Source organism: Ascaphus truei, chromosome 2 (assembly GCF_040206685.1).
Source record: "Ascaphus truei isolate aAscTru1 chromosome 2, aAscTru1.hap1, whole genome shotgun sequence".
NCBI classification, from domain to species: domain Eukaryota; kingdom Metazoa; phylum Chordata; class Amphibia; order Anura; family Ascaphidae; genus Ascaphus; species Ascaphus truei.
The window spans coordinates 252,709,942-252,736,001 of NC_134484.1; the positions used below are offsets into that span (position 1 = coordinate 252,709,942).

Here is a 26,060-nt window from a genome sequence, read left to right on the forward strand (position 1 = left end):
CCTGTGATCGATCGGCGAGGATGTGGCTCGGGTTCACTAAATTAAGTACAGCAGAAGAGGACCAAAGATGCAAAGTTCTGTGGGGAAGATCATGTGACCAGGCAGTCACTGGATACAACTAGTGCACTGCTAGAGAGAGGGCAGGGCTCAAAAAGTGGTGTGCCAGAGCATGTTTCAGAAGAGGAAGGGGATGTGACCTTGTAAATGGTTGCTATAGAAACAAAAACAATGTTACATTATAATACATTAAAAAGTATTTTCTTATAGTATAGAACTGATTTATTTAAAAAAAAAACATGTATGATATTGCTTGGACTGCAGCTTTAAAATGTTTTATATAGTCTTAATTTAAAACCCTAGATTGATTTATCAATATAAATTATGTGAATGTTTATACAGTATGTTTTTGTAAACTGAACACCGATCCATAATGTATATATTTTATTTTGTTTTTCTTCAAATAGAGTTACAACTTTGGGAAGTTGAAAGTGTCATGGATGAAAATGGTAAGAACCTGTAAATATTTATTTTCATATTTTCCAATTTTAGTTATTTGTAAAGTTACTATTTAATTAATAACCATCCATTGTTGCAATTTTTCTCACCAACAAGTAACCTTGTTATAATTATCACTAATGTAATTAGTGCACCGGCCGGCTGTTCCCCTCTCTCCGCGCCACCCCCCTCTTTTGCCTCTGCTCCTCTGTCGGCATCATTACGCAGGGCCACCAACAGAAATCATGGGGCCCAGGACAAATGAAAGGAGCAGGGCCCCCTCCCCCCCCCCCACAACCCATAGCGCACCTACCATGAAATAAAAAATTTTTAGCGTGCAACTTTTACTTAACTGTTTTCTTCTTATTGTAATACGGATAAAAAAACATTACAATGCAATCTGTTTATTACACCCCCACAATACATATAAAAATAGACCCTCAACCCCACACATCAATAAGATAATGAATAACATTTGTCAAACCCTTCACTACAAGAAGATAACAGTTTACCTTAACGACTGAGGCCGGGGCAGGAGGCTGGCGCATTGGGAGCTGGGATGGCGGGCGCGTGCTCACCACGTCGCTTCTTCTCCGTAACACGTTGGACGCCACTCATCTCACACCTGCAGGTCGGACACCCTGCGCAAACGCGCCGAGACCTCTGCTCATGCGCATGGGCAGTGCTTGACTGTGTGTGTGTAATTTCCTGAACCTCTTAACCAGTGTCTAGATGCCCCCGATGCACATTTTTCAAAGGCAGCAATCCCGCCTGGGATCTTTCCTGATCCGCAGTCCCTCAATGTCCAGGTACCCTCATGATATATACTGGAGGGGAGGTGTTCCCTACCTGTCTTCTGGGTTAGGGGGGATTCCGCTGTCACCCGTGTGAAGCTTGAGAGTCAGATCTGGAAGAAAGCAGTATAGGTTATTTCGGTGTAGGTATAGGACAGTTAAGATATATAGGGTAAATAAGATATCCAGATCCAGAGTGTGAGACAGAGAGAGGGAGGCAGGGTGACAGAGAGAGGGAGATAGGGTGATGGAGAGAGGGAGACAGGGTGACGGAGAGAGGGAGACAGGGTGACGGAGAGAGGGAGACAGGGTGACGGAGAGAGGGAGACGTGACAGGGAGACAGGGTGACGGAGAGAGGGAGACGGAGAGAGGGATACAGGGTGACGGAGAGAGGGAGATAGGGTGACAGAGAGAGGGAGACAGGGTGACAGAGAGAAGGAGACAGGGTGACAGAGAGAGGGTGACGGTGACAGGGAGACAGGGTGACGGTGACAGGGAGACAGGGTGACATAGAGAGGGAGACAGGCTGACAGAGAGAGGGAGACAGCGTGACAGAGAGAGGGAGACAGGGTGGGTGGGTTGGTGACTGACTGGAGACGGGGGAGACATGGGAAGAGGTCCAGGGGAGGTTGCGGGGGGATCGGGAGGTCGTGGGGGGACCAGGGGAGGCCGTAGGGGGACATGGGGAGGCCGTGAGGGGGACCTCTGGAGGCCGTGAGGGGGACCTCTGGAGGCCATGGGGGGACCAGGGGAGGCCGTGGGGGGGACTACCTGGAGGCTGTGGGGGGGGACCAAGGGAGGCCGTGGGGGGACCAGAGGAGACCAGTGAGGGGGCCAGAGGAGACCAGGGGAGAGGCATGGGAGGACATGGGACATTGCTTACTGCTCTGTGCTGGATAGAAGAAATGGCGGCTTCACAGCTCAGAGTCTGGCTGCGAGCCAAAAAAACAAATCCTGGCAAAGCGCCAGCCAATCAGGTTGGGGGATGTTTCCGGCAGGGAATTGTAGGGATCGTCAGCGGGTACAACCTGGTTGCCAGGGGCGACTGGAAGGTCGAATTTGTCAGCACTGCGCACGCTTGTTGGCGCCCCTGTCATTACGTCATGTTGTCAGGGCAATGTGATGTCACATGACCTCGCAGCGTCATTTGACGTCACGTTGCCATGGCGACGCGTCTTCAGAAGTCGCAGGAGCCAAGGTAAGTGTGGTTTACAGAGGCCTTCGCCGCTTCCCCGGCACTTAATTTAAGTGCCTTCAGGAAGCGCTCGGGGCCTCTGTGAACCCCACGTCCCCCACAGACAATCTCGCGCCCCCCAGTTTGCACAATGCTGATATATATGACAAAATTGAATTACACTTTTAAAAGCTGTGCATTGGAACTGTATATTAAGTCTATATCTAATTAACCTGCATTGGTCGAGAAATCCTGCAGTCTTCTTGATTAAAACCGGGTGCATATGCAATTATATCTAATACTGATACATCTATATCAAAATTGGTGAGAATACTGCAACAGATTTATTAAAGGGCAATATCCAATAGGTTTAAATGGGAATATTTTACCTCTCTAAATCTGGTGCCATTTTGTTTGCTCCAGTTTTGCAGCCGTAAGACTTTGATAAATAACCCCCTGGCCTGCTGGCGGCTCTAGATCAGGGGAGCTCAACTCCAGTCCTCTAGGCCCCCCAACAGGTCAGGTTTTCAGGCTATCTCAGCTTCAGTACAGTTGGCTAAATGAGAGGCTCTGTCTTTGACTAAGCCTCTTCCTCAAGGCATTTAAATTAAATGCCGGGGGGCCGTGTGAAGCCTCTGCCACTTCCCTTAGGCCGTGCTTATAGTGCCGGCGACGCGACGTCGCCCGAAAACGAGTGCATTGCAGCCGCCGCTGCATGCGCTTATAGTGCGCGCGACGGGTTGCCGTCCCGAAAACTGGTAGCCGGCAAAATTTGATTTTTCAAGGGCTGTCGCGTCACGTGACGGCCCTTGAACCAATCAAATTGACGGAAACACGCGACGCCGACGCCATGCATGTTAAGGAGATATCACCCGTCGCTATCGCCATCGACGGCACTATAGGCACGGCCTTACCTTGTCTTCGTCGATGCGTCGCCATGCATGTTAAGGAGGAGGGCGCGTGCAGGGAGGGAGAGGAGTCGGGGGCGCAGCAGGGAAAGTGTACTCACCCCTGCTCAGATGACTGAGCTAGGTTGGGCCCTTAATTAATCTCTTGCATAAGAGAAACTATTACTGCTAGCAATTCATTTGCAATTGTGAATTGGTAAGGCTCTCTGTGACAGGGTGAATGAACGTCACCAGCTCTATGCCTGGCAGATGTATGTGTAGGTATGCAGTGCAGCAGTGACAAGGTTAACTTTCAGCTGGGAAGCTCCTGACAATTAGAGTGGTCCCAGCTGCATAATCAAGGTGTTTTAAAACCCCAGGCTGTACACACAGGAGGCTTCTGGGGGGAGGACACAAAGCGCAAAAACTTCCTCTCCAAGGTGGAAATAACACAACGAATCTCAAATGGGCAGCATATGTAAAAAAAAAAAAAAAAAAGAAATAGTGCAACACAATTTAATTATAACATATAAGCGAGCAAGGAGGCTCCAACACACTCACATGCACTGACTGCTAACACAAGGTCCAAGCGCATACACCCCTGAAGAAGTCCATACCTTGGATGAAACGCGTAGGGTTTTCTATATGCGCTTGGACCTTGTGTTAGCAGTCAGTGCCTCTGACGGACTCTTTGCTGTGATACCAGCTACCTTACCTCAGCGCTCTCCTGCTTGGATATCTTCCGCTGTGCTGATCTTCACGGAGCCAGATGGTCCTCCCCTTGCTGTTGGAGATTGAGGGAGCCGGTTCGTGACGTCAGACGCCGATCGAATGCGGAAGTGGAGAGCGAGGAACAGCTGTTTGGAGTCTTGTACACAGCGTCTGAACCCAGAGTGGTTGAATTGCTTTTATTTACCTTGGAGCATGTGAGTGTGTTGGAGCCTCCTTGCTCGCTTATATGTTATAATTAAATTGTGTTGCACTATTTTTTTTTTTTTTTTTTACATACTGTATGCTGCCCATTTGAGATTCCTTGTGTTATTTCCACCTTGGAGAGGAAGTTTTTGCGCTTTGTGTCCTCCCCCCAGAAGTTACTTTGAGAGATTGCGAAATCTCTCACACCAGCTGCATCTCCTCTTGGTGATATTTATTTGTTTCTATTTATATATATATGTAAATGTAAGGCTTGCGCTTACTTTCCTTGCACCACACACATGAGGCTGTCTGATCAAGAGGGAGTACTGAAATGCTGAAGTACTGTAAGATTACTACTCAAAGGTCTGTCTTCTAAGTACATGTTTGTTGAACTGTCTGTTTTCTTGCATGCTGAAAAGAAACTGTTTTGTTTTTGTATGCTGAAGAGAAGCTGTTTTGTTTTTGTGTGCTGTATTTTTAAAGACTCAATAAATAAGCCTTATCAAGAGAACCCGCGTGTGGTTGCATGTACCCTGCAACACTGTCCTACCTATACTTCTTTTACTGGTCCGATAAACAAAGTATATTTCACATGGCTATTGTAAATGTGATTGGGATGTTCTGAATAGCTTTAATAGCTGATTGTAGCACTTGTATTATTTTTTCAGATAGCTTAGATGAGTTCACAGCTCAGGAGGAAGAAGCAGATGAAGATTTTATTAAAGTTAGTGAAGAAGCCGAGCAAGCTGAAGCTGAGCGGAAGTTTGAAGAAGAAGACGATATCAAAAAGCAGATCAGGATAGCACGGGAACGGGCAGCTAGAAGAGGGAGAGGGATTCTAGCCTTTTTACCTGACGAACAAGACGATGATGATCAGGACAATGATACAGATGAGGGTGGCTGGCAGGTAAACACCTGGAGAATCTATTATTAATACATAGGTAATGACTAAATAGTCTGGTATGAATAGGAGCGTCTAATAGACTTCATTTTCATTGTGTCATGTTGTACATCTTGTCCTAGGAGAATTCTTCTGTATTAACACAGTAACAGGAAGGAAAATACATCTTCTATACTGATCATGTTATTCGGTAGCTATGAACCCGATTTCCATAAACCCACCATGAATCAATTCTGCAGACCACTTCTGTTCAACTTTTTTTTTTTTTTTAATTTAAACTTAATTTTTATTAAAAAAAATTTAGGGAGAGGGGTGGAATGAAGAAAATAAAAAATGGGGGGGAGGGTACAGAAAATAGAGATGGGAGAAAGTTCACATTCATTTACAATTTTACCTAACAAGATATCTTAAAATATTCTATCACACAGTTAATATAAATATCCTTTTTTCTTTTTTTCCCCCCCCCTTTTTTTTTGTTACAACAAAATTAAGTGGGTATTAATTTCTGGTTGATTTTCACTCAGAATCCAACGTAACCACACCTTCTGAAAATCTGTGTAGGTGTCGTTATTAAGACTAACCATTTTTTCCATGTTGCAAATCTGCCAGACTTTATTTTTAACTTTGGAAATTGAGGGAATAATTGTTTGTTTCCATACTGCCGCTAATTCGCGTCTTGCGGCTGAAGATATCTGTTCAACTTTTACAGGTTTTTGATTGCTTATTGCAATGCATTTGAAGCCCTTAAGGCGGCCTACAGGTGCGCCGACGAGTATTCTAAAACTTAGCTTGGAAAATCTGGGCTATCACCAACAAGACCTGGGTACATGCTGCAACATTTCAGTGACATTTCTGCAGAAAGACTAATGGCCCATCGAATTAACAGAGCAGGGGTCCCTGGCAGTCCCATTCAGTTTGAGTGGGACTGCCAGGGACCCCCCACTGTGTTAATCTGATGGGCCATTAGTCTGTCTGCAGAAATGTCACTGAAATGTTGCAGCATGTACCTGGGTCTTGTTGGTGATTGCCCCAGATTTTCCAAGGTAAGTTTTAGAATACTCGGCGGCGCACCTGTATATCTTGTTGGAAATGTTTGAAAAGAACTTTAAAAATACGTAAAAAGCACTACAATATAAACACTGATAAAATTGTCTGCTCGCAAAAATAATTTCATTGGATCTATCTGTTTTTGTTAATAAGCACTAGATAATATAATAAGGCATGCCTCTCAAGATGTTCGGCCAGTTTAATGACCATGCACATGCAGAATACCATGGTAGCAGTGAGTACTAGGAGAAGAAAAGCATAAGCACATTGCTAAATAATACATACACTACATCAACTTTTCAGTCTGACCCCAGGCCTTCCTCAGGGTTGTTTTAACGACACAGGTTCATTCTAATTCTTTTCATGACCATTATTCTCTGCGCGTGTTTATTGGTAGACAATGTTTTCGCTTCCATTAAAGTGGCAGTCCTTCCTAGGATTAAACTAAGGACAGTGGCATATTTAATCGTTTTAAATGTAACAGATTGACACATTTGTAATGGGGGGGGGGGGGGGAATGGAACAAGTATATGTATGTGGGGTTTTTTTGTTTGTTTTTTCATATTCTTTCAAACTTTTAGCATTTCCATGATAAACAAAAGCTTTGTTTGTTTTTTACATTCTTTACGTAACATCTCCTAGTAATAGGTTTTCCAGTCCTAAAAGACACAGGTACTGTAAATAGTTCTGTTCTTCATTTGCAAAGTAGTGGTAACATCATCATTAGTCAAACAGATAAACATATGCACGCGTGAAATCAGTGTTCACTGAGAAATGCAAAACATACATTTAGGTAAAACATTTTACCCCAAGGGTGATTGAATTGCAAATACACTGATGAAACATTTAAGTAAATATTTTTTGACCCACTATCTTGTTTGGACTGCTTCTTTTAATAGCTATTGTTCTGAGTGCAGTGGTCTATTTATCGTAGCACCTAGCACACATGTTACTAGATTTCCAAACTAATCTGTGTTGTCCCAGAGGTTTACATATTGTAATTTCCGTAGCCAATTAACATTTGCTAGGTTCCTAGAAATACTAATTTTGGTAAAATGTAAGGATCAAGCCACCTTGTGAAATTTATAGAGGTTTTTGTAACTTTAATTTTTAACATTTTAAGATCTGTTGAACATTTAACAAATGTATGGTGACTTCGTGGAATCCGTTAATGTATTGAGCGGAACCCTGACTACTTTATACTGCATACTATTATACAGTATTTTCTAAATAAACAGCTTTCTATGTTATATTTAATTTATAGTATAATATAACTTTTAGCTACCGTTTGGAATAATTACATTAAAAAACACTTGTTGTGTATTGAAGACTAAAATGTCAGCCATTAATAAATGTGGTCTAAACTCCTAGTAACCTCTCGCTAAACCCCAGGGTTCCCTGAAACAGAGGTTGAGAACCACTGCTAGAAAGTAATGTTTACTTAGAGCTACTGTAATGCTCAATCTATTTTAATGTTCCCCAGGAGTCTCCATATTTGTAATAAAAAGGTAAAAACAACTATTACTTTTACAGATCACTAAAGACATGAAAAAAAAGCTGAAGAAACAGATAAAGCATGAGCTGCAGATGACATGTCACATGACTGAAGAAGTCGAGCAGATTCATGACCTTTGGCAACTTCCAATGCTGAAGCGTTGGGATTTATACAGGTTCAATACATTTGTGTGTGTAATAACACTACTGTATGTTAGTTCCAATAGCGTATAATGGGACCTTTTATCAAGCTCTTAAAGGAGGATTGAAGCAGGGGGTCAGGCTCCACATCAAAGCTTATGATCTACTGTTGAAGGACTGATATTATTATGTATCCACGTTCTTAATATCAACTGTGGTCTCCAGTGCTGAACCACATTAATTTCAGCCTCAGGGACCCCCTGCTTCCTGAGATACTTGGCTCCATAGGGGGTGCTAGTTTGTCAGTGCTGTTTAAAGGTCCCTCGTCACGTGGACCAATAGAAAGCCGCACTGAATGACGTCACAGGTTCCTATTGGCCTGCAAGACACGACATTTGACGGCCGTCATTAAGCGCACCCTAGCTAGTCCAGCCAGAGCTGCTACCGGCACCACCTACGGAGGTATGTATCTCGAGAAGCAGGGGGTGGTCCCCCGGAGCTGAAATTAATGCGGTTCATTAGCTACATTACCCAGAATCCCCGGCTGCAGTGAAAGTACTGTATGATTCGTGATTAGTGTGTAAAGCGGTTTGGGGACCTGTCTTGAGACGCGGATGTTCTTATTTGTGTTCTTTGTCATTGCTGTCATCTTAATGCAACAGATTCAATACATTCACCCTTTTCTCTAAATCTTCTGCTAGTACTTCCAGGGACACACAAGGACCACTTTTTATATAAAAATATGAGCTTTTCATTAACTCAGGACACAAAAACAGTTTGCATAGACTGGGCTGCTAACATCAGCCAATACAATGGCAACTCGAGCAGGACTCTGGAACAGCATGGAATAAACCTGGGGTGTAACTAGTAATAAGTCCTTGGAAGTTTGTGGAATCAGTAATTGCAAGGTCAGCAGATGGCCAGCCATGGGAGAGCTCACCCTTCTAGCCTCCCTTGGATAAATCTTTCGGTCCAGCATTAAGGATGTGTATGTCACTAATGCACTCAGGTCAATTGCTTATATCCATTATTTTAAGCCATCAGTATGGAAAAGTCAATAGGTAAACTGTTTGAGGTGGGTGCTCTCTTTCCAAGAAATATTCCCAACTGCTTGTAGTGTCATAGAAACTAAAAAAAGGAAGAGGTATAGACAAACACCACTTCATTGGTGCAATATCTTTAATCAACTCAAAACATAAAAATAAAAAAAATCTATGCACTCACAATTCAAGTTCTTACACATAAGGTGCTGTAAGTTTCCACATCAAGTGGAACATGCAAGTGGGTCCCTGCTGCAATCAAACCCTCTCCTGAGCCATTTCTTCCACTTCTCTTCACGTTGGTGTCACACTGACACACTGAAATCGTAATATACCCTATGCGTTTCTTTGCGTATTCGCTCACTTCCACCGGGGATGTCAGCTGTTAGTATGTGTTTTTTCATGTTTTGAGTTGAAAGGTACCGCACCAAGAAAGTGGCATTTGTCTGCTCCTTTGTTTTTTTCCAGTGTTTAGGCTTGCCCGATGAATAAGCTGGTGCTGGACATCTAAGAGTACAGATGTGGTGGCAGCTCCATCCATGACAGTCGCTACATTTCTGAAGCATACAACAGTCCCCAACCACAATCTACTATTTCAGTTCCCGCTCCCCCAGCAAATACCTAGTCAATTCCTCCTATGTTATTCGGCATTCAAAACAAACAATCTTTACTTACACGTGAACTATATCCAGTGGATGTACCCCACACGTCCATTACAATGCTAATCTGTAAGATCTAAATGTAAAGAATCTAACTATATTTTTATTTTAGGTCGTGGAGATCCAAATATCTCACTGATATTCGCCTCCAAATCTTTGATTTAGAGAACCTATACCAGGTCGTAGTAAAGAGGCTGATTGAACTGAGAAACCAGGAGGATGTTTTAATATTACAAGGGGCAGATATTATTGGCATGACAACAACAGGTAATCCTACAGATTCACTATTATACAATTGTGATATTCAAAATCTACTGTAATCAGTAATAATCATGTGGTCAAGATGCATCGGGGAACAGGAGGGTCCTCTTCCTTCCATCAGTTCAAGTTTACCTCTCCTGGCAAATGGGGAATGCGATTTCCCCTAGAAAACAAGTTAAAATGCCATGATGTTCCCTGAACATAAATTCAGTGGTGGGCCGACCCTTAAAACATTCAGAGAACGCCAAAAGGGATCTGTAACTAAAGATCCAGTTTAGTTACAGAAATAGTCTGGTGACATATTAGAAATGTACTGTAACTAAGATGTAATGTTTAACCGTAGGGGATTTCACTGCTTAAATCTATCAAATGTGTATTATTGCTACACTCGTTATCACTACAGGTGCAGCCAAGTACAGAAAGATACTCCAGGACATTCGGCCCAAAATTGTTGTGGTAGAAGAAGCAGCTGAAGTATTGGAGGCCCACATCATTACAACATTGAGTTCAGGTTGCCAGCATCTCATTTTGATTGGAGATCATCAGCAGGTATATTTTTAAAGGAAAATAGTCTGTATAAGCCAAAACCATGCTGTCCATTTAATAAAGCTCTTATGAAGAGTTTAGGTGAAGATAGTGGATACAATGCAGTACAGGCATACCCCACATTAATGTATGCAATGGGACCGGAGCATGTATGTAAAGCGAAAATGTACTTAAAGTGAAGCACTACCTTTTTTCCACTTATCGATGCATGTACTGTACTGCAATCGTCATATACGTGCAGAACTGATGTAAATAAGGCATTTGTAACAGCTCTATAGTCTCCCCACTTGCGCACAGCTTCGGTACAGGTAGGGAGCCGGTATTGCTGTTCAGTACATGCTGACTGGCGCATGCGTGAGCTGCCGTTTGCCTATTGAGCGAGATGTACTTACTCGCGAGTGTACTTAAAGTGAGTGTACTTAAACCGGGGTATGCCTGTATATCAGTTGGCATTGTCGCAGCTTAATGGATAACCCTCTGAATGTCTATAGGAGGTAGCAGCACCGTAAATAAATAAATAGTTTACTTTAAAAAACCTGTTATTGTTTCTGTTCCTGTCCAAAATCAATTGTCAGGTTTATGTTCCCCAGTAATCATGAACCCTGGCACTGTAGGGAGTCACCAGCCTTTAATTCTTTATAACAAAGGCGTATGGGGCAGCTATAGTATGTAGATTTAAGTATGTAGCTTTAATTTGTGCTGTTTGACCACAGAGAGGCTGCAATGCATTGGGTTTCAGTACTAATCCTCCTGAATCCTGCTCCCTCTGCACAACCTGAATTGCAAAACACAGTGGTGCTGTATCTCTGTGGTTCTCTGTTGCAGCTCCGCCCAAGCGCAGCCGTTTATGAACTGGCAAGGAATTTCAACTTGGAGGTGTCAATGTTTGAGAGACTGATCAGGATGAACATCCCATATGTCCGCCTGGACTATCAAGTAAGTCCTTACATGAAAAATGAATATACTGTACACCATAGCAGGGGCCTGCAATCTTTCAAGAAAGAAGAGCCTTTATTTTAAACAAAATGTGACCAAAATATGTTGAGAGCCGCAGCACATGCATGATGATTATACCCCCACAAACATATACATGATACATACATATACTGTACACTCCACCCTAGGGTGAAAAACGTAAAATACATCAAAATATGCTTGGTCCTGTGTATTAACTTCCCCTTCGCTCCACCCCACGCCCGCCCATTTTTCCTCTCACCCCTCTAACCATCTCTCTGTCCCCCCCAATCCCTCTCACTCAGTCCCCCCCATCCCTCTCACTCAATCCTCACACCCCCAACCCCTCTTACTCAGTCCCCCCCATCCCTCTCACTCAGCCCCCCCATCCCTCTCACTCAGTCCCCCCCATCCCTCTCACTCAGTCCTGCCCTCCATCCATGTCACTCAGTCCCACCCATCCCTGTCACTCAGCCCACCAATCCCTGTCACTCAGTCTCCCCCATCCCCCTCACTCAGTCCTCCCTCCATCCCTCTCACTCAATCCCCCCCATCCCTCTCACTCAGTCCTCCCCCCATCCCTCTCACTCAATCCCCCCATCCCTCTCACTCAGTCCTCCCCCCATCCCTCTCACTCAGTCCTCGCCCGCATCCCTCTCACTCAATCCCCCCATCCCTCTCACTCAGTCCTCCCCCATCCCTCTCACTCAACCCCCCCCCCAATCTCTCTCACTCAGTTCTCCCCCATCCCTCTCACTCAATCCTCCCCCCTCCACCCCCCTCACTCAGTCCTCCCATCCCTCTCACTCAGTCCTCCCCCTATCCCTCTCACTCAATCCCCCCCATCCCTCTCACTCAGTCCCCCCATCCCTCTCACTCAGTCCCCCCCCATCCCTCTCACTCAATCCCCCCCATCCCTCTCACTCAGTCCCCCCATCCCTCTCACTCAGTCCCCCCCATCCCTCTCACTCAGTCCCCCCCATCCCTCTCACTCAGTCCCCCCCATCCCTCTCACTCAGTCCCCCCCACGCCTCTCAGTCCCTCCCCCCCATGCCTCTCTCAGTCCCCCGATGCTTCTCTCTCTGTCCCCCCATGCCTCTCTGTCCCCGCATTCCTCTCTCTGTCTCCACTCCCCCCACAAACTCAATTCTGTCTCGTCTCCCCTCAAACATACTGTTTCATTTTAAGTATATATACCACTGAGGGGCTCTGCTTCTCCCTCACAGTTTGCGAGTATCAGCTTGAGGCAGCACAGACTCTGCCGCTAGGCTGGTCACCATGATGACCACAGGTCCACACTCAGCCTCCCTAGTCACTTGATGACTGGAGGCTGGCCTTTAAATGAGGCACCTAGAAGCTCTGTGCATGCAGAGAGGCATAGCAGAGTAGGGAAGTGCCAGCAGGCTGAGCTGAGCCGCCAGTAGTGGCTGAATGAGCTGCATGTGGTTTGGGAGCCGCAAGTTGCCAAACCCTGCACTATATCCTTGAAATTACAGTAACACCCTAGATCAGCCCTCATTGATATCTTATCAGTTAAAGGAGAGGTAGCGTTTACGTAACTCTAAAAGCAGCAGTCCAGGCTGCGTTTTTATTATTATTTATTTTTCCTGTAATATGTGCATCAATACAATCCACACAATGAAAAGTAATTGGCTAAGATGCTGATCGATCCGTTCTCCCTTGATCAATCGGTGAAGCTTCGGTTCGGGGTTTCACTAAATGGATGCAGAGGAGTATTGACTAAGTATCTGTGACTTTGTCAATGGTTGCTATAGAAGTAAAAAAGGCTTGCTACATTATAATTTGTTCATACAGTCCAGGGGGAGCATGTGGAAAGAGAAGACAAAACAATCTAAGCGCAGGTGTATAGTACTGTAAACTATAGAGGGTATTGATTGTAACTTGGCTCTATGCGCAGCCTACTCACAGGATACAAGTAGATAAAAGGCACTTTGAAAATGGATCAGCGGCAGGTAACTCTGGGGAGATATGGCAATCTGTGTTCCCATCCAGTAACTCCCGAGAGATGTTACCATTAAAAAGAGAGATGAGGAGAAACTACATAGCACAGATCAATTAAATTAGATGAAAATCTTTATGTAAAATATAAAGGACGCACTTACAATAGTGCTTTAAAAACAAGGCAATTCACACATATTCGGGTAGCCGGATTAAACCACAGCACAGTCGCTCTCACCGCCTCTTCACAGTCTGGTGTCTGTATCACTGGGTTAGTTCTCGGTGGAGGTTGCTTCCCTGTTCCATCGCGTCCGGATCGTGACGTCACGTCCGCTCTGCTTCCCGCGGCTCAAAGACTTTTCAGCGAGCAACGCAGGAACTCACGCTGAACAGTCCTCGAGCCGCGGGAAGCAGAGCGGACGTGACGTCACGATCCGGACGGATGCGACAGAGCAGGGAAGCAACCTCCACCGAGAACTAACCGAGTGATACAGACACCAGGCTGTGAAGAGGTGGTGAGAGCGACTGTGCTGTAGTTTAATCCTGCTACCCGAATATATGTGTGAATTGCCTTTTTTTTAAAGATACACCTTGATAAAGGACACACGGCCCGAAACGCGTAGGTGTGGTGTTTTTTGAGCTGTCCAGGGGTTATTTTGGATCCATTTAAGGAATAAATCATTCATTTTACTTGTGAGCCTCCTCCTGTTTTTCTCTGGCAGTGCGCTGCCCTTTTTTTACTACTAACCTTGTGCACGAATTAAAAGTGTAAAAAAAAAGGGGCGTGGCCAGGACTCTAAACTCAGCTCCTCAGATTAATTTGGGCATAAATGACTAGAAAATATACCCCCTAAGAACCACGATCGCAGAGACCCAGGGAGAGGACTCAACCCCAGACCTGCAGCTCGAATCTTGAGCTCCCCGGCACCCAGATCCCTGATCGGCAAGGCACAGAAGAAACTGCCTTTGCCGAGATCCTCTGAGGCCCCCAAGATGGCCACTGGCTGCGCGAGGTCAGCATGAAGTAAGCGCCGCATAACCGCCAAGCAGGGGGAGATCACCGACTGGGAGCGGACGTGCTCTGTTGCGGCCACAGCTCCGGTGCCGTCACAACTGATCGAGGAGGGCGAGCGGGAGGAGGAGAGCCGTGAACCGGAGCAGCGGCTGGCGGCAAGCCAGAAGAATCGGAAGGGACAGAGCGCACTGGAGACAGAGCGTGAAGCAGAGGGGGGCTACCTAATCGGACTCTCCGCTCCAACACTGCGGTGGGCTCCTGGCTGTCAGCTGCAGGCATTGCGGTAGCTGGGAGGCTCCAGGGGAGTGGAGGAGCAGCCACCTTGTTCCAGCAACCCTTAACGCGGCCGTCAGGGTAAACAACCAACACCCTACTAAAAAGTGCAGGGCCCAGAACAACCCAGACCCAAGACAGAACTGAGGCCCTCTAAAAAGCATCAGAAAACTTAAGTAAGTGCCCCCCCGACCCCCCCCCCCCCAAAAGGCTCGTCCTCGCCCACGTTTATTCAAACCCAAACAAAGTCTATAAGGTTTAGCCAACAGCCCAATATCAATCTCCCACTGGGGATCAACTACACTCCCCCGTTTCTGTGGATACAAGAACAAAAGAGGGCAGAAGAGTAAACATAGCTGGTTAAGAAGACGCCCTGAGACCCAAGCTCCATAATTACTCCGAACTTCAATTTAAGCTTAGGAAAATGGATTGGCTCCATCTAACTATCTTGGGGGGGAGAAAGCGCAATTATAAATCTGATCTTGTCCAAGTTTTATTTACCATGGCGTCGAAAGCAGTTAGAACCATCAAGAAGAAGAAGATCCAGAATGAGGTCCGTGAATACTTTAGAAGCCAGGGCCGGCCAGTACTGCAACAGGGGGAGTTGGAAGCGGCCCCCTCTGTGGAACACCCAGAACCTGAACCAGGGGTGGACATTGAAAACCTGTCCACAAAGAATGATTTACTTTTTTTCTATAATAAAATCGAATCTCTAATGCAAGCAGCAGTGAAAGACCTTAAAGAGGAGATATCTTCCTTGGGGGAACGCACTAGCTCCTTGGAATCCAAGGTCGGCGCCACAATCACCCGGCAATCTCTGATGGATGTTGAGCTCAAGGAAATGAAGGCCCAACTTCTAGTCATCAAGGATAATCAGGAGGATGCGGAGAATAGAGACCGCCGTAATAATCTTCGGATCCGGGGGATCCCAGTGTCTATAACAGACATTGAGGGATTCATGAGCAATTGGCTTACATCAGCCCTTCCGAATTCTACAAAAGAGTCTTTTACCCTGGACAGATGCCACAGAGCTTTAAGATCGAGGCCTCAACCAGGAGATAGACCAAGGGATGTGGTGCTGAGATTCCACTACTTCAAAACAAGGAAAGCTTTCAACATGGTGATGAAAGGCTCCAGAGACCTCAAGTTTCAAAATGTTCCCTTACAGGTATATGCAGATCTTGCATCCTCTACACTTGCCAAAAGAAGAGATCTCAGAGAGGTGACGGCGAAGCTAAGAGACCACAATACCAAGTATAGATGGACATTTCCCTTTGGTCTTCAAGTAGTAAAAAATGGGATACCTCTGACTCTCAGGAACCCGGACGAAGGTGAAGCTTTCCTTGGATATTTGGGCTTGGGCTCCCCCCTTTCCAGACGTGCACCGGGGGGCAGAGCCCCAGACTCTAGATCCATCCTGGTCCACGATTCCTGTGAGAAGATCCCCTCAAACGAGCTCTTCGACGAAACAGCTACCTGAAGCTGGGTCCAAACCCTAAGCCGAGCTGTAGTGAGAACCCTCTTATCCTGGAGCCATCTTGGCCTATGATTCCCACGAGAAGATTCTCCCACCCGAACATTCCGGTGAAACAGTCATCCGCAGCTGGGACCAAAACTTAAGCCGAGTTCCAGATCTATATTCCGGACCTGAGTAATTATTGTATTGTATATCTTCTTAGGTTCAACCCTATGTTGGTTCACTTATGGTTCACCAGTGTAGTCGTTGATTTTTGTAGGACCATAGCCTAGTTATATTTAAACAATTTGTTCAAAGTTGCCTGGATTGTCGGTTTCCTGGAGTCCTGGCCGCCAACCCCCAACTATTTCTGTGTCACTATAGACACAGTTGCCCTTGTTTTTTTGTTTTTTTTCCCACACCCTGGATTTTTTCTCCCAAGGGCAGGTGAGTATCAGTATTGTGTCTCCGAAGACGTATCCATACTCACTCTTTTTTTGTTTTGTTTTTTACATTTTCAGCACCCTCCCCCCGCTTTTGTTTTTTTCCCCCGGTTCTTTAACCCAGGTTAGCCAATAGAAAGCGAGGGCAGTGGTTGTCAGGGAGGCAGATTAAAAACAGATTTTTGGTATTAACCAAATTCTCCAGAGATGGTCTCTACAGCAGATTTAGAAGGTTTTATGTTGACCCCATATTTAAATCGAAGCAGAGTTTAGCAAAATATCTGTGGATTCGATAAAGTGTGGTTCCCTCCATCTCTTTTTCTCCCTCCTACCTTTCCGTCCCTTCCTTCCCCCCCCCAACCCCCCCTGCATCATTTTCCCTAAAAAAAATTATCTTTGTACTTCCCGGCAAGAAATGTTATTCCTCCACATTGTTGCTTCCCCTTCCCCACTAACCCCCCCTTTTTAATATTTTGTATCCACCCCCCTTAAACGTTTTATCTCTGTATATCTCTGCTTGAAAAATAATAAAAATTCAAGTTTCAAAAAAAAAAGTTATTGCGTCTAACTATTTGAGCAGATGTAACATGAGTATCATAGAACAGAAGGTTCTTTATATAGCATAGGCAACATACTCCATGATTTACAAAACAAACCTAATGCCACAATTTAGCAGAACCTTACAATATAATGTCGATGCACAGGATGCTAGAAGACAATATTTACTAAACTGTATGCTAAATTTTAACACAGATTTAAACCTATTCTTTTAAATAACTAGAAGGTAGGGTTCCTCTACTCCAAAGCCAGTACTGTACCAATCACTGGGCCATAGTTACGAAGTGTTGCTATTTTTTGTCAGGCACCTTACGGCCTATTCAAATGAGTGACTTGGCACCTCTTGGCAAGTATGTCCTTATGTGTGTACCACTAAAGGTTATTTCTTTTTCAAATGTGTAACTGCTTCTGTGATATTAAGTATATTAAAATCAGCACACCACTCTTGCCATTTATAGCTTTGTATCCAATTAAATCCATCAACTTTTCTCTTATAGCATCGGATGAGACCAGAAATTGCTCAGTTATTAACACCGCATATCTATGACAAACTGGAGAACGACAGTTCAGTGTATGAATATGACAGCATTAAGGTAAAGTACAATAAGATTACAAATCTTCACTGAAGGGCCATGTGTGCTTAGATACATGATATGCATCTAAGTTAATACGAACTTCATTATTATAATGTTTTGTATTTATACAACATATGGACCACTCTGATGCAGTTGTAAGGATTTTAATGTTCCATGCAGTCGCTGGTAAAGATGCAAGTGGCTGTGATTTTCAATATTTTTCTGTAAATTTAGATACTTACCCATAAAAGCTGCCCAAAGTGCTTTCTAATCTATATAACAAGCATTAGAAAAACAATCAGTGTGGAAAATGATGGGTATTGCTCTCCCTGTTCATAATGGATCTGTGTTGCGGCTCCTCTAGAGTGCATGATGTTGCAAAATATAAATATGCATATATATGTTCACACACCTATTTATTTATGTTTATCAGGGAGTTGGTGGTAACCTCTTTTTTGTGGACCATAATCACCTTGAAGAACAGATCCATGAAGGCAAAAGCCGTCAGAACATTCATGAAGCTGCTTTTGTGAGATGCCTCTGTCTCTACTTTATACATCAGGGCTACGATCCATCCCAGATCACCGTCTTAACAACTTACACTGGGCAACTCCACTGTTTACAGAAAATGATGCCCAAGTCCAAGTTTGAGGGTGTCCGACTTTGTGTGGTTGATAAATATCAAGGGGAGGAAAATGAAATAATAATCCTCTCATTAGTGAGAAGCAATTTAGAGGGCCAAGTGGGCTTTCTTAAAATACCAAACCGAGTCTGTGTTGCCTTATCGAGGGCCAAGAAAGGATTATTTTGTATTGGCAACATGCAGATGCTCTCCAATGTTCCCCTGTGGAGCAAAATCAATGATGTGCTAAAAGCAAATGGACAAATAGGGAGAGAGCTGAAACTGCAATGTGAAAATCATCCCAACACGTTATCCTATGTGTCCACATCAGAAGACTTCAAGAACGTCCCAGAAGGTGGGTGCACAATTCCTTGTGAATATCGGCTGAACTGTGGTCACGTTTGTACATTGCTTTGTCACCCCTATGACCCAGAGCATAAAAAGTTCATTTGCAATAAGCCGTGTCCTAAAGTCATTTGTGAAAATGGGCACAAGTGCAAGAAGAAGTGCAGCGAGCCATGTGGGAAGTGTGAAGTGCTGGTGCCAAAGAAGATCCCCACATGTGGACACATTCAGGATGTTCAGTGTTCAAGGTCGCCAGACAAATTCATATGCAAAGAGCCATGTACTAAAACCTTAGAATGTGGTCACCAGTGTTTCAGATCGTGTGGTGAGATCTGCACCCGAAAATGCCCTGAAAAGGTAACAGTGGAACTGGAATGTGGTCACACAATTAAAACATTATGCCATTTAAAGTCTGAAGCAGAGATGAATGGTTGTAAGTTGATCTGTAATGTGTCATGCCAAGAAGGCCTGTCATGTGGTCACCCTTGCCCTGGAAACTGCAGCATCTGCTTGAAAGATGGACCTCATATGGACTGTGCAAAACAGTGCGACATTGTACTCTTGTGCTCTCATCGCTGTGAAGAAAAATGTTCAAAAGATTGCATTTGCTGTTTACGCGTCTGTGAGAGAAAATGTTTCCATGGCAAATGTTCTCATAAGTGCAATGATCCATGTGCCCCTTGCACAAAGCTATGTGGGTGGCGATGCATGCATGAGAAGTGCACCAAACTTTGCTGGGAGTCTTGCAACAGAAAACCCTGCGACAAACCCTGCAAGAAAACATTGAAGTGTGGTCACCCATGCATTGGCCTGTGTGGGGAGCCCTGCCCCACGAAATGCAGACAATGCAATGCCGATGAGGTGACCGAATTGTTCTTTGGCAAAGAAGCTGACCCAGAGGCCCGCTTTGTCCAGCTGATGAACTGTCCTCATATCTTTGAGGTGACCGAATTCTCCAAGTGGATGAATCAAAAGGAAGAAGACCAAGTGATCAAATTAAAATCCTGTCCCAAATGTTCAAAAGCCATCAGGCAAAGTTTGAGATATGGCGATTTAATCAAACAAACCCTCTCTGATATCGAAACTGTGAAGGAGAGGATAGTGTGCAACTGGCTGAATCAGTTAGAAGTGTTCCTCAATGAAAATGAAGCTGTACTAAGGCACTTTCCTGCGGCTAGTCAGGCAATGCAACAAGACAGAAAAATCACCCTTCGTACGCTGATGCTAGTTAGTGAGAAATTACAATTCTGGCTGAAACTTGGAGCAATAAAAAACAAGGTAGAAGAGGTGCCTCAACTGCAACACTATGCAGTTGAATATATTACTATTCTTTCTGACAAGATTGTAGAGGCTAAACGTAAAATAGACATTTTAGAAGAGCACTACAAATTGTTCGTGTTGTCTCTTGAAGTAGAGATCGCGTATCTCGAAAAACATCTATCTGATCAGTTTGTTCAAGATGCTAGAGATCTGATCAAGCAAATGAACTTCGGGAAAAAAACAATAACTCTGGAGGAAGTGCATGCTAAATTAAGAAAGTTTCCAGAATCAATGAAGCTCATCACTTTGATAAACGATAAGAAAAGTATTGTCGATACAGCAATGCTGAGACAAGATCACTGGCACAAATGCTCTGCAGGGCACATATATATCGCCAGAGAAGATAAAGAAAATATGCTTCCTTGTCCACAATGCAACCATGATGCTGAAGACCAAGATTAGTAGACCAAGTGGGCTGTTCTCAAAGATGGCTTAATGCTATATTTGATCACAGTACTGAAGGATTGTTATTATCAACAAGAACATAAAAATATGAGCAGTATCAGTCTAATTAAAAATGTTTTGAATTGTCTGTCGATAGGTGACAACGTCAGATTATCTTTCAACAGCTGTATTAAATAACATGGTTTGATAATAGCTTTTAGCACAGATTGATCTGGTAGTTAAACAAGTTAAGATTTATGTTACTCACATTCTCACAAAATTGTTGTACTCGGCACCTAACAAATGTGTTGCTATCATTTTTGGCTACGTTGAACTAGACTAGTTTATGTATTGAGCTTAAGGACATGCTTATGATCAAGATTAGGAAAGTGAAGAAACGTATACGATGTGTGGAATAATGATCACTTGTTAATGTACAACAATTACATTGGCCTTTTTAACCCCTGTCTAAAAAGACCTTGATCTAGTTCAAACGTGATTTTATTTAAATCCACAATATATTTTAGGGATGATTGTGATATCCCTGTGCAGGATGTTAATGTGACATATGGTTACTCGCCAAACTGCATTGGTGTGCCTAGTAGTACTGCACTACCCTTTCTCTCAAGAGAGACCCAAATGGGGCAGTTTGCCGCAGCCAACACACCGCCAGCCGTCTCTCCGCAGCCAACTCACCGCCGCTAAGGTAAATTAAGGGTTAATTTTAGGGATTATAGGGTAAGGGCTCCGATTATGCGGTTATAGTTCAGATTTTTAGGGTAACTGGTTAACATTGGGAGGCTTTTGGGGTAGGGAATAAGGTTAAGGGGCTACCTCCGCAGTGAGACGGCGAGCTGCCCTCCGTGGCGAAAAGTTGGCTGTGGTAAGTGATCCTAGACCAGAGAGAAACTTAACACAAGAAATACTCTTCAGTATGCGAGGCCATTTGGTTTATAATATCTGTTGGAAGTTTCCAATACGTTATGGGTTATTTATAGGGCAAAAACCTGAACAAATATTTATAGGGCAAAAACCTGAACAAATAATGCATAAAATGGTGAAAGGATCAATAGTACATCCATCCGTCCTCCTCCCTGCTTTTCACTCTCATTAAAGCTTCTAGAAAACCAAATATGGAAACCAAAAGAAATCCTGGTAAATTGATCAGGCTGATATATCTACTCTAGGTGCACAGTATAAATCAGAAGGGAAGTCCTTGTCAGTAATTTCTACATCAATCAGGATTACTGATCTAAAATGCTATTGTGTGGTAGAGGCGAATGCCCTTTTTGTAGTGATATCATTTTGGCTTTTCAGTTGCACACAATATGCACATTCGGTATGAAAATGAGCACATCTTCCCAAATTAATTCTTAAGCAATTTAAAAAAGTGCCAGAGAGGAAATGTTTCTCACCTACGTCAGGCTGGTGAGTCTGATAGTTTGCCTATATTCTGCAAACCTAATTCAGAATATTACACAGAAGGTGTTAAAGGTGTCGTTAAATCTAAACACATTAAACAAATGTCAGCGATGTGTGTAATAGGTTAACGCTAGCTTAATGGCTGATTTAAAAGAATGTATATTGGAATATTTTTCAAATGAAAATGGCTTTACTAATCATAAAGTTGAAGTTATCATTTTTACAAATATTAACAGGTTAGGCTGTAATAAAATCTAAATAACAAACATTTCCCACTCTTTATAAATATGTATAATGTGTGTTTTTATTATTAATCAATGATGTTGTGTTTACCCTTTTGGCATATTGCTGTCATGCATTAGATCATTTTGATAAGCCTGCACCTTTCCCTCCCTAGCCCTGAGTGTTGCCAATGCCCCCTTCAATTGTCACCTACAAATGCGTAGTTCAACAAAATAGGCCCTTGTGCTTCACAATCTTGAGCTTACAATATACAAGACAGTGATATGTTGGGCTTGTCCAAATGTACAGCATAAACCGCAATATAGCAGTAAGCTCTATGTGAGAAATATTTCATCATTATTGCTTTTCTTTTAACACACAAATCTGATGCACTTATTTGCGGATGCACATCGCAACTTTTTCAGCATATCAAACATTTCTGTATATAAAGTGACTTATCAAGATGGAACAAACAGCAAATAGTATAAAACAGGACACAATGTTTGGACCCGGGAAGTACTATTGTTGTTATGTTGTTATGTTTTAACCTGCTGGTTTAATGTTGGAAATATTTTTTTGGTAGTGCTATTAAAATTAAATAAATGTATTCTATTATCTGGGCAAATACTTATTTTCCCTATAGCCAGTGGCTGAAGAGTGACGGGGAGTCTTTTGAATGATGTATGTCCAACGTTAATCTCACGTTCTACTTCTGCACTAAGAAGTCGTGTTGGCCCTCTTGGCATTTTATGCTACTATACTTTCTTGGTCCTGGGTACATACTGTATGTAGTTTAATGAAGAACATGTGCTGAACCTAGTTTTCTCATTGAGGTAATTGCAGCACTCTAATCTCCCCTACACTCCCTGGGACACTAAGCTCCTCATGTGTCTCCCTGTTAGCCCTCATTCCTCCTCTCAGCACCCTCTGTCCCTCATCACCTCATAGGTTTTTTTTTTTTGCCTCAAACTCGCCCTCTAAGCTCCGTCCTTCTCCTCCCTCCCCTTACCCTCCATTTCAGAGATTCCCAACTCAACTAACGGTGCCGGGTTTAAGGATACCCGGTCTTGAGCACAGGGGGTTCTGTCAAAATATTGGGCCACCTGTGCTAATGAGGATAGCCTTAAAACCTGCATTATTAGTGGTCCTTGAGGATTGAAATTGGGAACCTCTGCTTATTTCAAATACCTTCCCACAAGTCCCTGCTAAGAATTGTTTACACGTCTCACCATTTTGCTGTCAATCTATGGTGCACAGTGATCTCCGCACTCCACACACCTCGCTGAGCTCTGGGAGGCAGGTGGGACCATGTGAGAATCCATATAAAGGGAGGAAGGAAGAGGAGATCAAACAGCTGGTGTACCAACTTAGTGGCCACTGAGTACCGACATCAGCACTTCTGCCCCATGTTCACAATTACTGTACTAGAGGTTACAGAATACAACTACTTTATTTTCACACCCAGCGTCTACTACTTTTTCTAAGTACTAAATGTAAGTGACACTTTGTTTTTAAAAAGATGCATTTTAAAACGCCCCCTCACTATTTTACAGCACAGATTGCTTACATCTTTCTATACAATCTAAGGCGCTTTGTCACAATATTTAATGTATGTATTTATTTTTAAATCAAGCACTGCTTTAATAAAGTCACTTTCAATGCTGCCAACAGCATTATGCTTCTGGTGACACTAATTAGCTTTTTTGGCACCTTTTAAAAATTGACTTCTAGTGTGATATTATAAAATTTCTCAGAAATAAATATATATATATATATATATATATTCACAGTGTTCGACAAACCTATACATTTGCTCGCCCCGGGCGAGTGGATTTAACCCCCGGGCGAGTAAATATTGGCCCAAGCAGCACACGTTTGGTACTAGGTGGCGAGTAGATTTTTTTGTGTGGCGAGTAGATTTTTTGGTGATTTGTCAACCACTGTATATATATATATGTATATATATAGATATACAAAAAAGACTGCGCTTGGGTGACTGCTGCTGGCAACACCCAGTCAGTAATGAACAATAAAATCTAAGTGGATCTACACCAATGTGTTAATGAACCATATATATTCCACTAAATATCACACGTGTATGTCCCAGCATGAGTAGCCAAATTAAATAATATAAACTAATTAAAAATAGTGCTGTGGATGCCTATTTAACCCAAAAAAATGTATTAAATACTAATGAAAAATATATATAAACAAAAAAATGACAATACTTAAAACAATATCCTTGTGAGTCCAAAAAATGAAGTCCAATACAGCAAATCAAAAACACTGAAACAGGAAACAGGCAGCCTTCTGATAGGGCCCAACGACCCCCCCACTCAACCTGTATAGAAAAAGAAAAGAAAAAAAGCGCCCAATCCTAGTGCATTACTGTATAAAAAAATGGATTTAATGTTCCAAAAAACTCAATGGTTAAACTCACAAACAATGAAGATAAAAAAGCATCTATGAGAAAAATACTCATGCTCCGATTTGTCAGCAAGAAGCTTCTCCTCTGCTCAGCTGCTCCGCAGACCAGTGTGGTCCTCGTGAGTCTCTGTCCAGCAGTAACCCTCGGCACCAGTGGTTTCTCAAATTCCTCCCCCGGGGAACACAAACCAGATGTCCCTGGTTCCAAGTAAGGGGGAAGGAAGGAGGCGGAAGTGACAGGACTGCAGATGGTAGCAGTCTTTGAGTGAGGTGGCAGCAACTTGCTCAACAAACGCTAGGTCACAGGCAGTCGGAGCTGGGACAAGGAAGGGGTAGGTTGTATGTGCAGGTGTTTGTGGCACCTGCACTAGGCCAGACACCCCCTTGTAACAGGGGACTTATCCCTGTTCACAAATGTGCCTCTAATCCAGCAGTGTGGTGGTTAACTGCTGTTAGGCAATAAACTAACACCACCTGGCTGATTACAGGTCTTAGAAAAAGCCTGCCTCTGAGACAGGAAGAGAGATTCCTTAGTCCACAACTGGGCTGAACCAAGGAAGGACAGATGTCTTGAGCGGCAAGCTGACAACAAGACAAAGGGGACAAGATTCTAAACTTGGAGCCTGACATTGCCTGAGTACACAAGGGTGCGGATCCAAGAGAGCAGAGAAGCTTCCCCTACAGCAACCCAGCTAACAGATGAGACTTTTCTTATGACTATTTTCTATGTCTATCTATGTATATAAATGTCTCTGATTTGGGCTGGTGAATCGCTGGGCTAACTACTCAGTTAAAGAGAACTGGATCACAAGTGTATATATACTCCAGAGTGGAGCGGATTTTGTTTGCTGATTTACATGTTTGCTCATCGCGGACGACGCCATCGCTGGATCAGTGGATCCTGTCTTCCTTGCTGTCGGCGCGCCCGGGTGCTGGAGCACCCGGCAGGTACCTCATCTCACCAAAGTGCACCAACTATACACGGCTGCGCTGTCACACACTTGGGTGGGTGGTTGGTTCTGTTGACACTGGGATGGTATGGTGCCCGGAGCACCTGAGTACATTGGGGTAACACCGCAGGGGTGTTGACACAGTGTTGGGAAGGCACTGTGAGGGGTTGCGGCCCTGCGAGGCCTAGTGTTACAGTAGTAGTGTCATTGTTTATGATTGTTCATATATCTACAGTAAAGTGCTATTGTTTTATTACATCAGTGTGTGTTGTTCATATATGGTCCTGCACGGGGCTATCCCACATAGTTAGGATCCCGCGCAGGTGGAGGCGCTGTCACCATCGAATCAGGTACACCCCAGGCTCCAAGCGGCGGAGGTTCAGGCCTCCTGTGAGCCACAGGTAAAGCACCATACACACCGAAGCCACCCTATCTCCCAGGGGGTGGGGGAAAGTGCGCTACATAGATTAATTGTTGATATTGGGTTCGATTCAAAGAAAGCACCCCAGATTGAAGTCCTCATGTAGGTGTCACAGTATCAAGTTATCAAGGTATCAAAAATACACAAATGAAAAAGATCCAACATTTTATATATATACATAAACAAACCATTAAAAAGGTGCCATGAGTCCTACTAAGCTGTATGTATAGGAAAGGAAAAAAGGGGATACGCGCAGGACTCATACGGTAGTATAAATTTATATTGGGTGAAGGTATCAAAGGGTGAGTATTACACGTACAGAAATTCTGTTCTTTAAAGCATGTCATGCAACAATCGGC

The 26,060-nt window shown here is 43.7% G+C and overlaps 1 protein-coding gene across 1 annotated transcript in view; it reads left to right on the forward strand.

Moving 5' to 3' along the window:
• The window catches only part of LOC142487212 (NFX1-type zinc finger-containing protein 1-like), a 59,065-nt gene extending 35,511 nt beyond the window's left edge, over positions 1-23,554 (forward strand). Inside the window, exons 11-18 of the mRNA XM_075586053.1 lie at positions 465-506; positions 4,935-5,173; positions 7,748-7,884; positions 9,661-9,815; positions 10,213-10,358; positions 11,181-11,291; positions 17,511-17,606; positions 18,022-23,554. Of these exons, the coding sequence (XP_075442168.1) occupies positions 465-506; positions 4,935-5,173; positions 7,748-7,884; positions 9,661-9,815; positions 10,213-10,358; positions 11,181-11,291; positions 17,511-17,606; positions 18,022-20,277 (3,182 nt within the window). The 3' untranslated portion in view covers positions 20,278-23,554. The remainder of the gene's footprint in view (positions 1-464; positions 507-4,934; positions 5,174-7,747; positions 7,885-9,660; positions 9,816-10,212; positions 10,359-11,180; positions 11,292-17,510; positions 17,607-18,021) is intronic.
• The last annotated feature ends 2,506 nt before the right edge of the window (positions 23,555-26,060 follow it).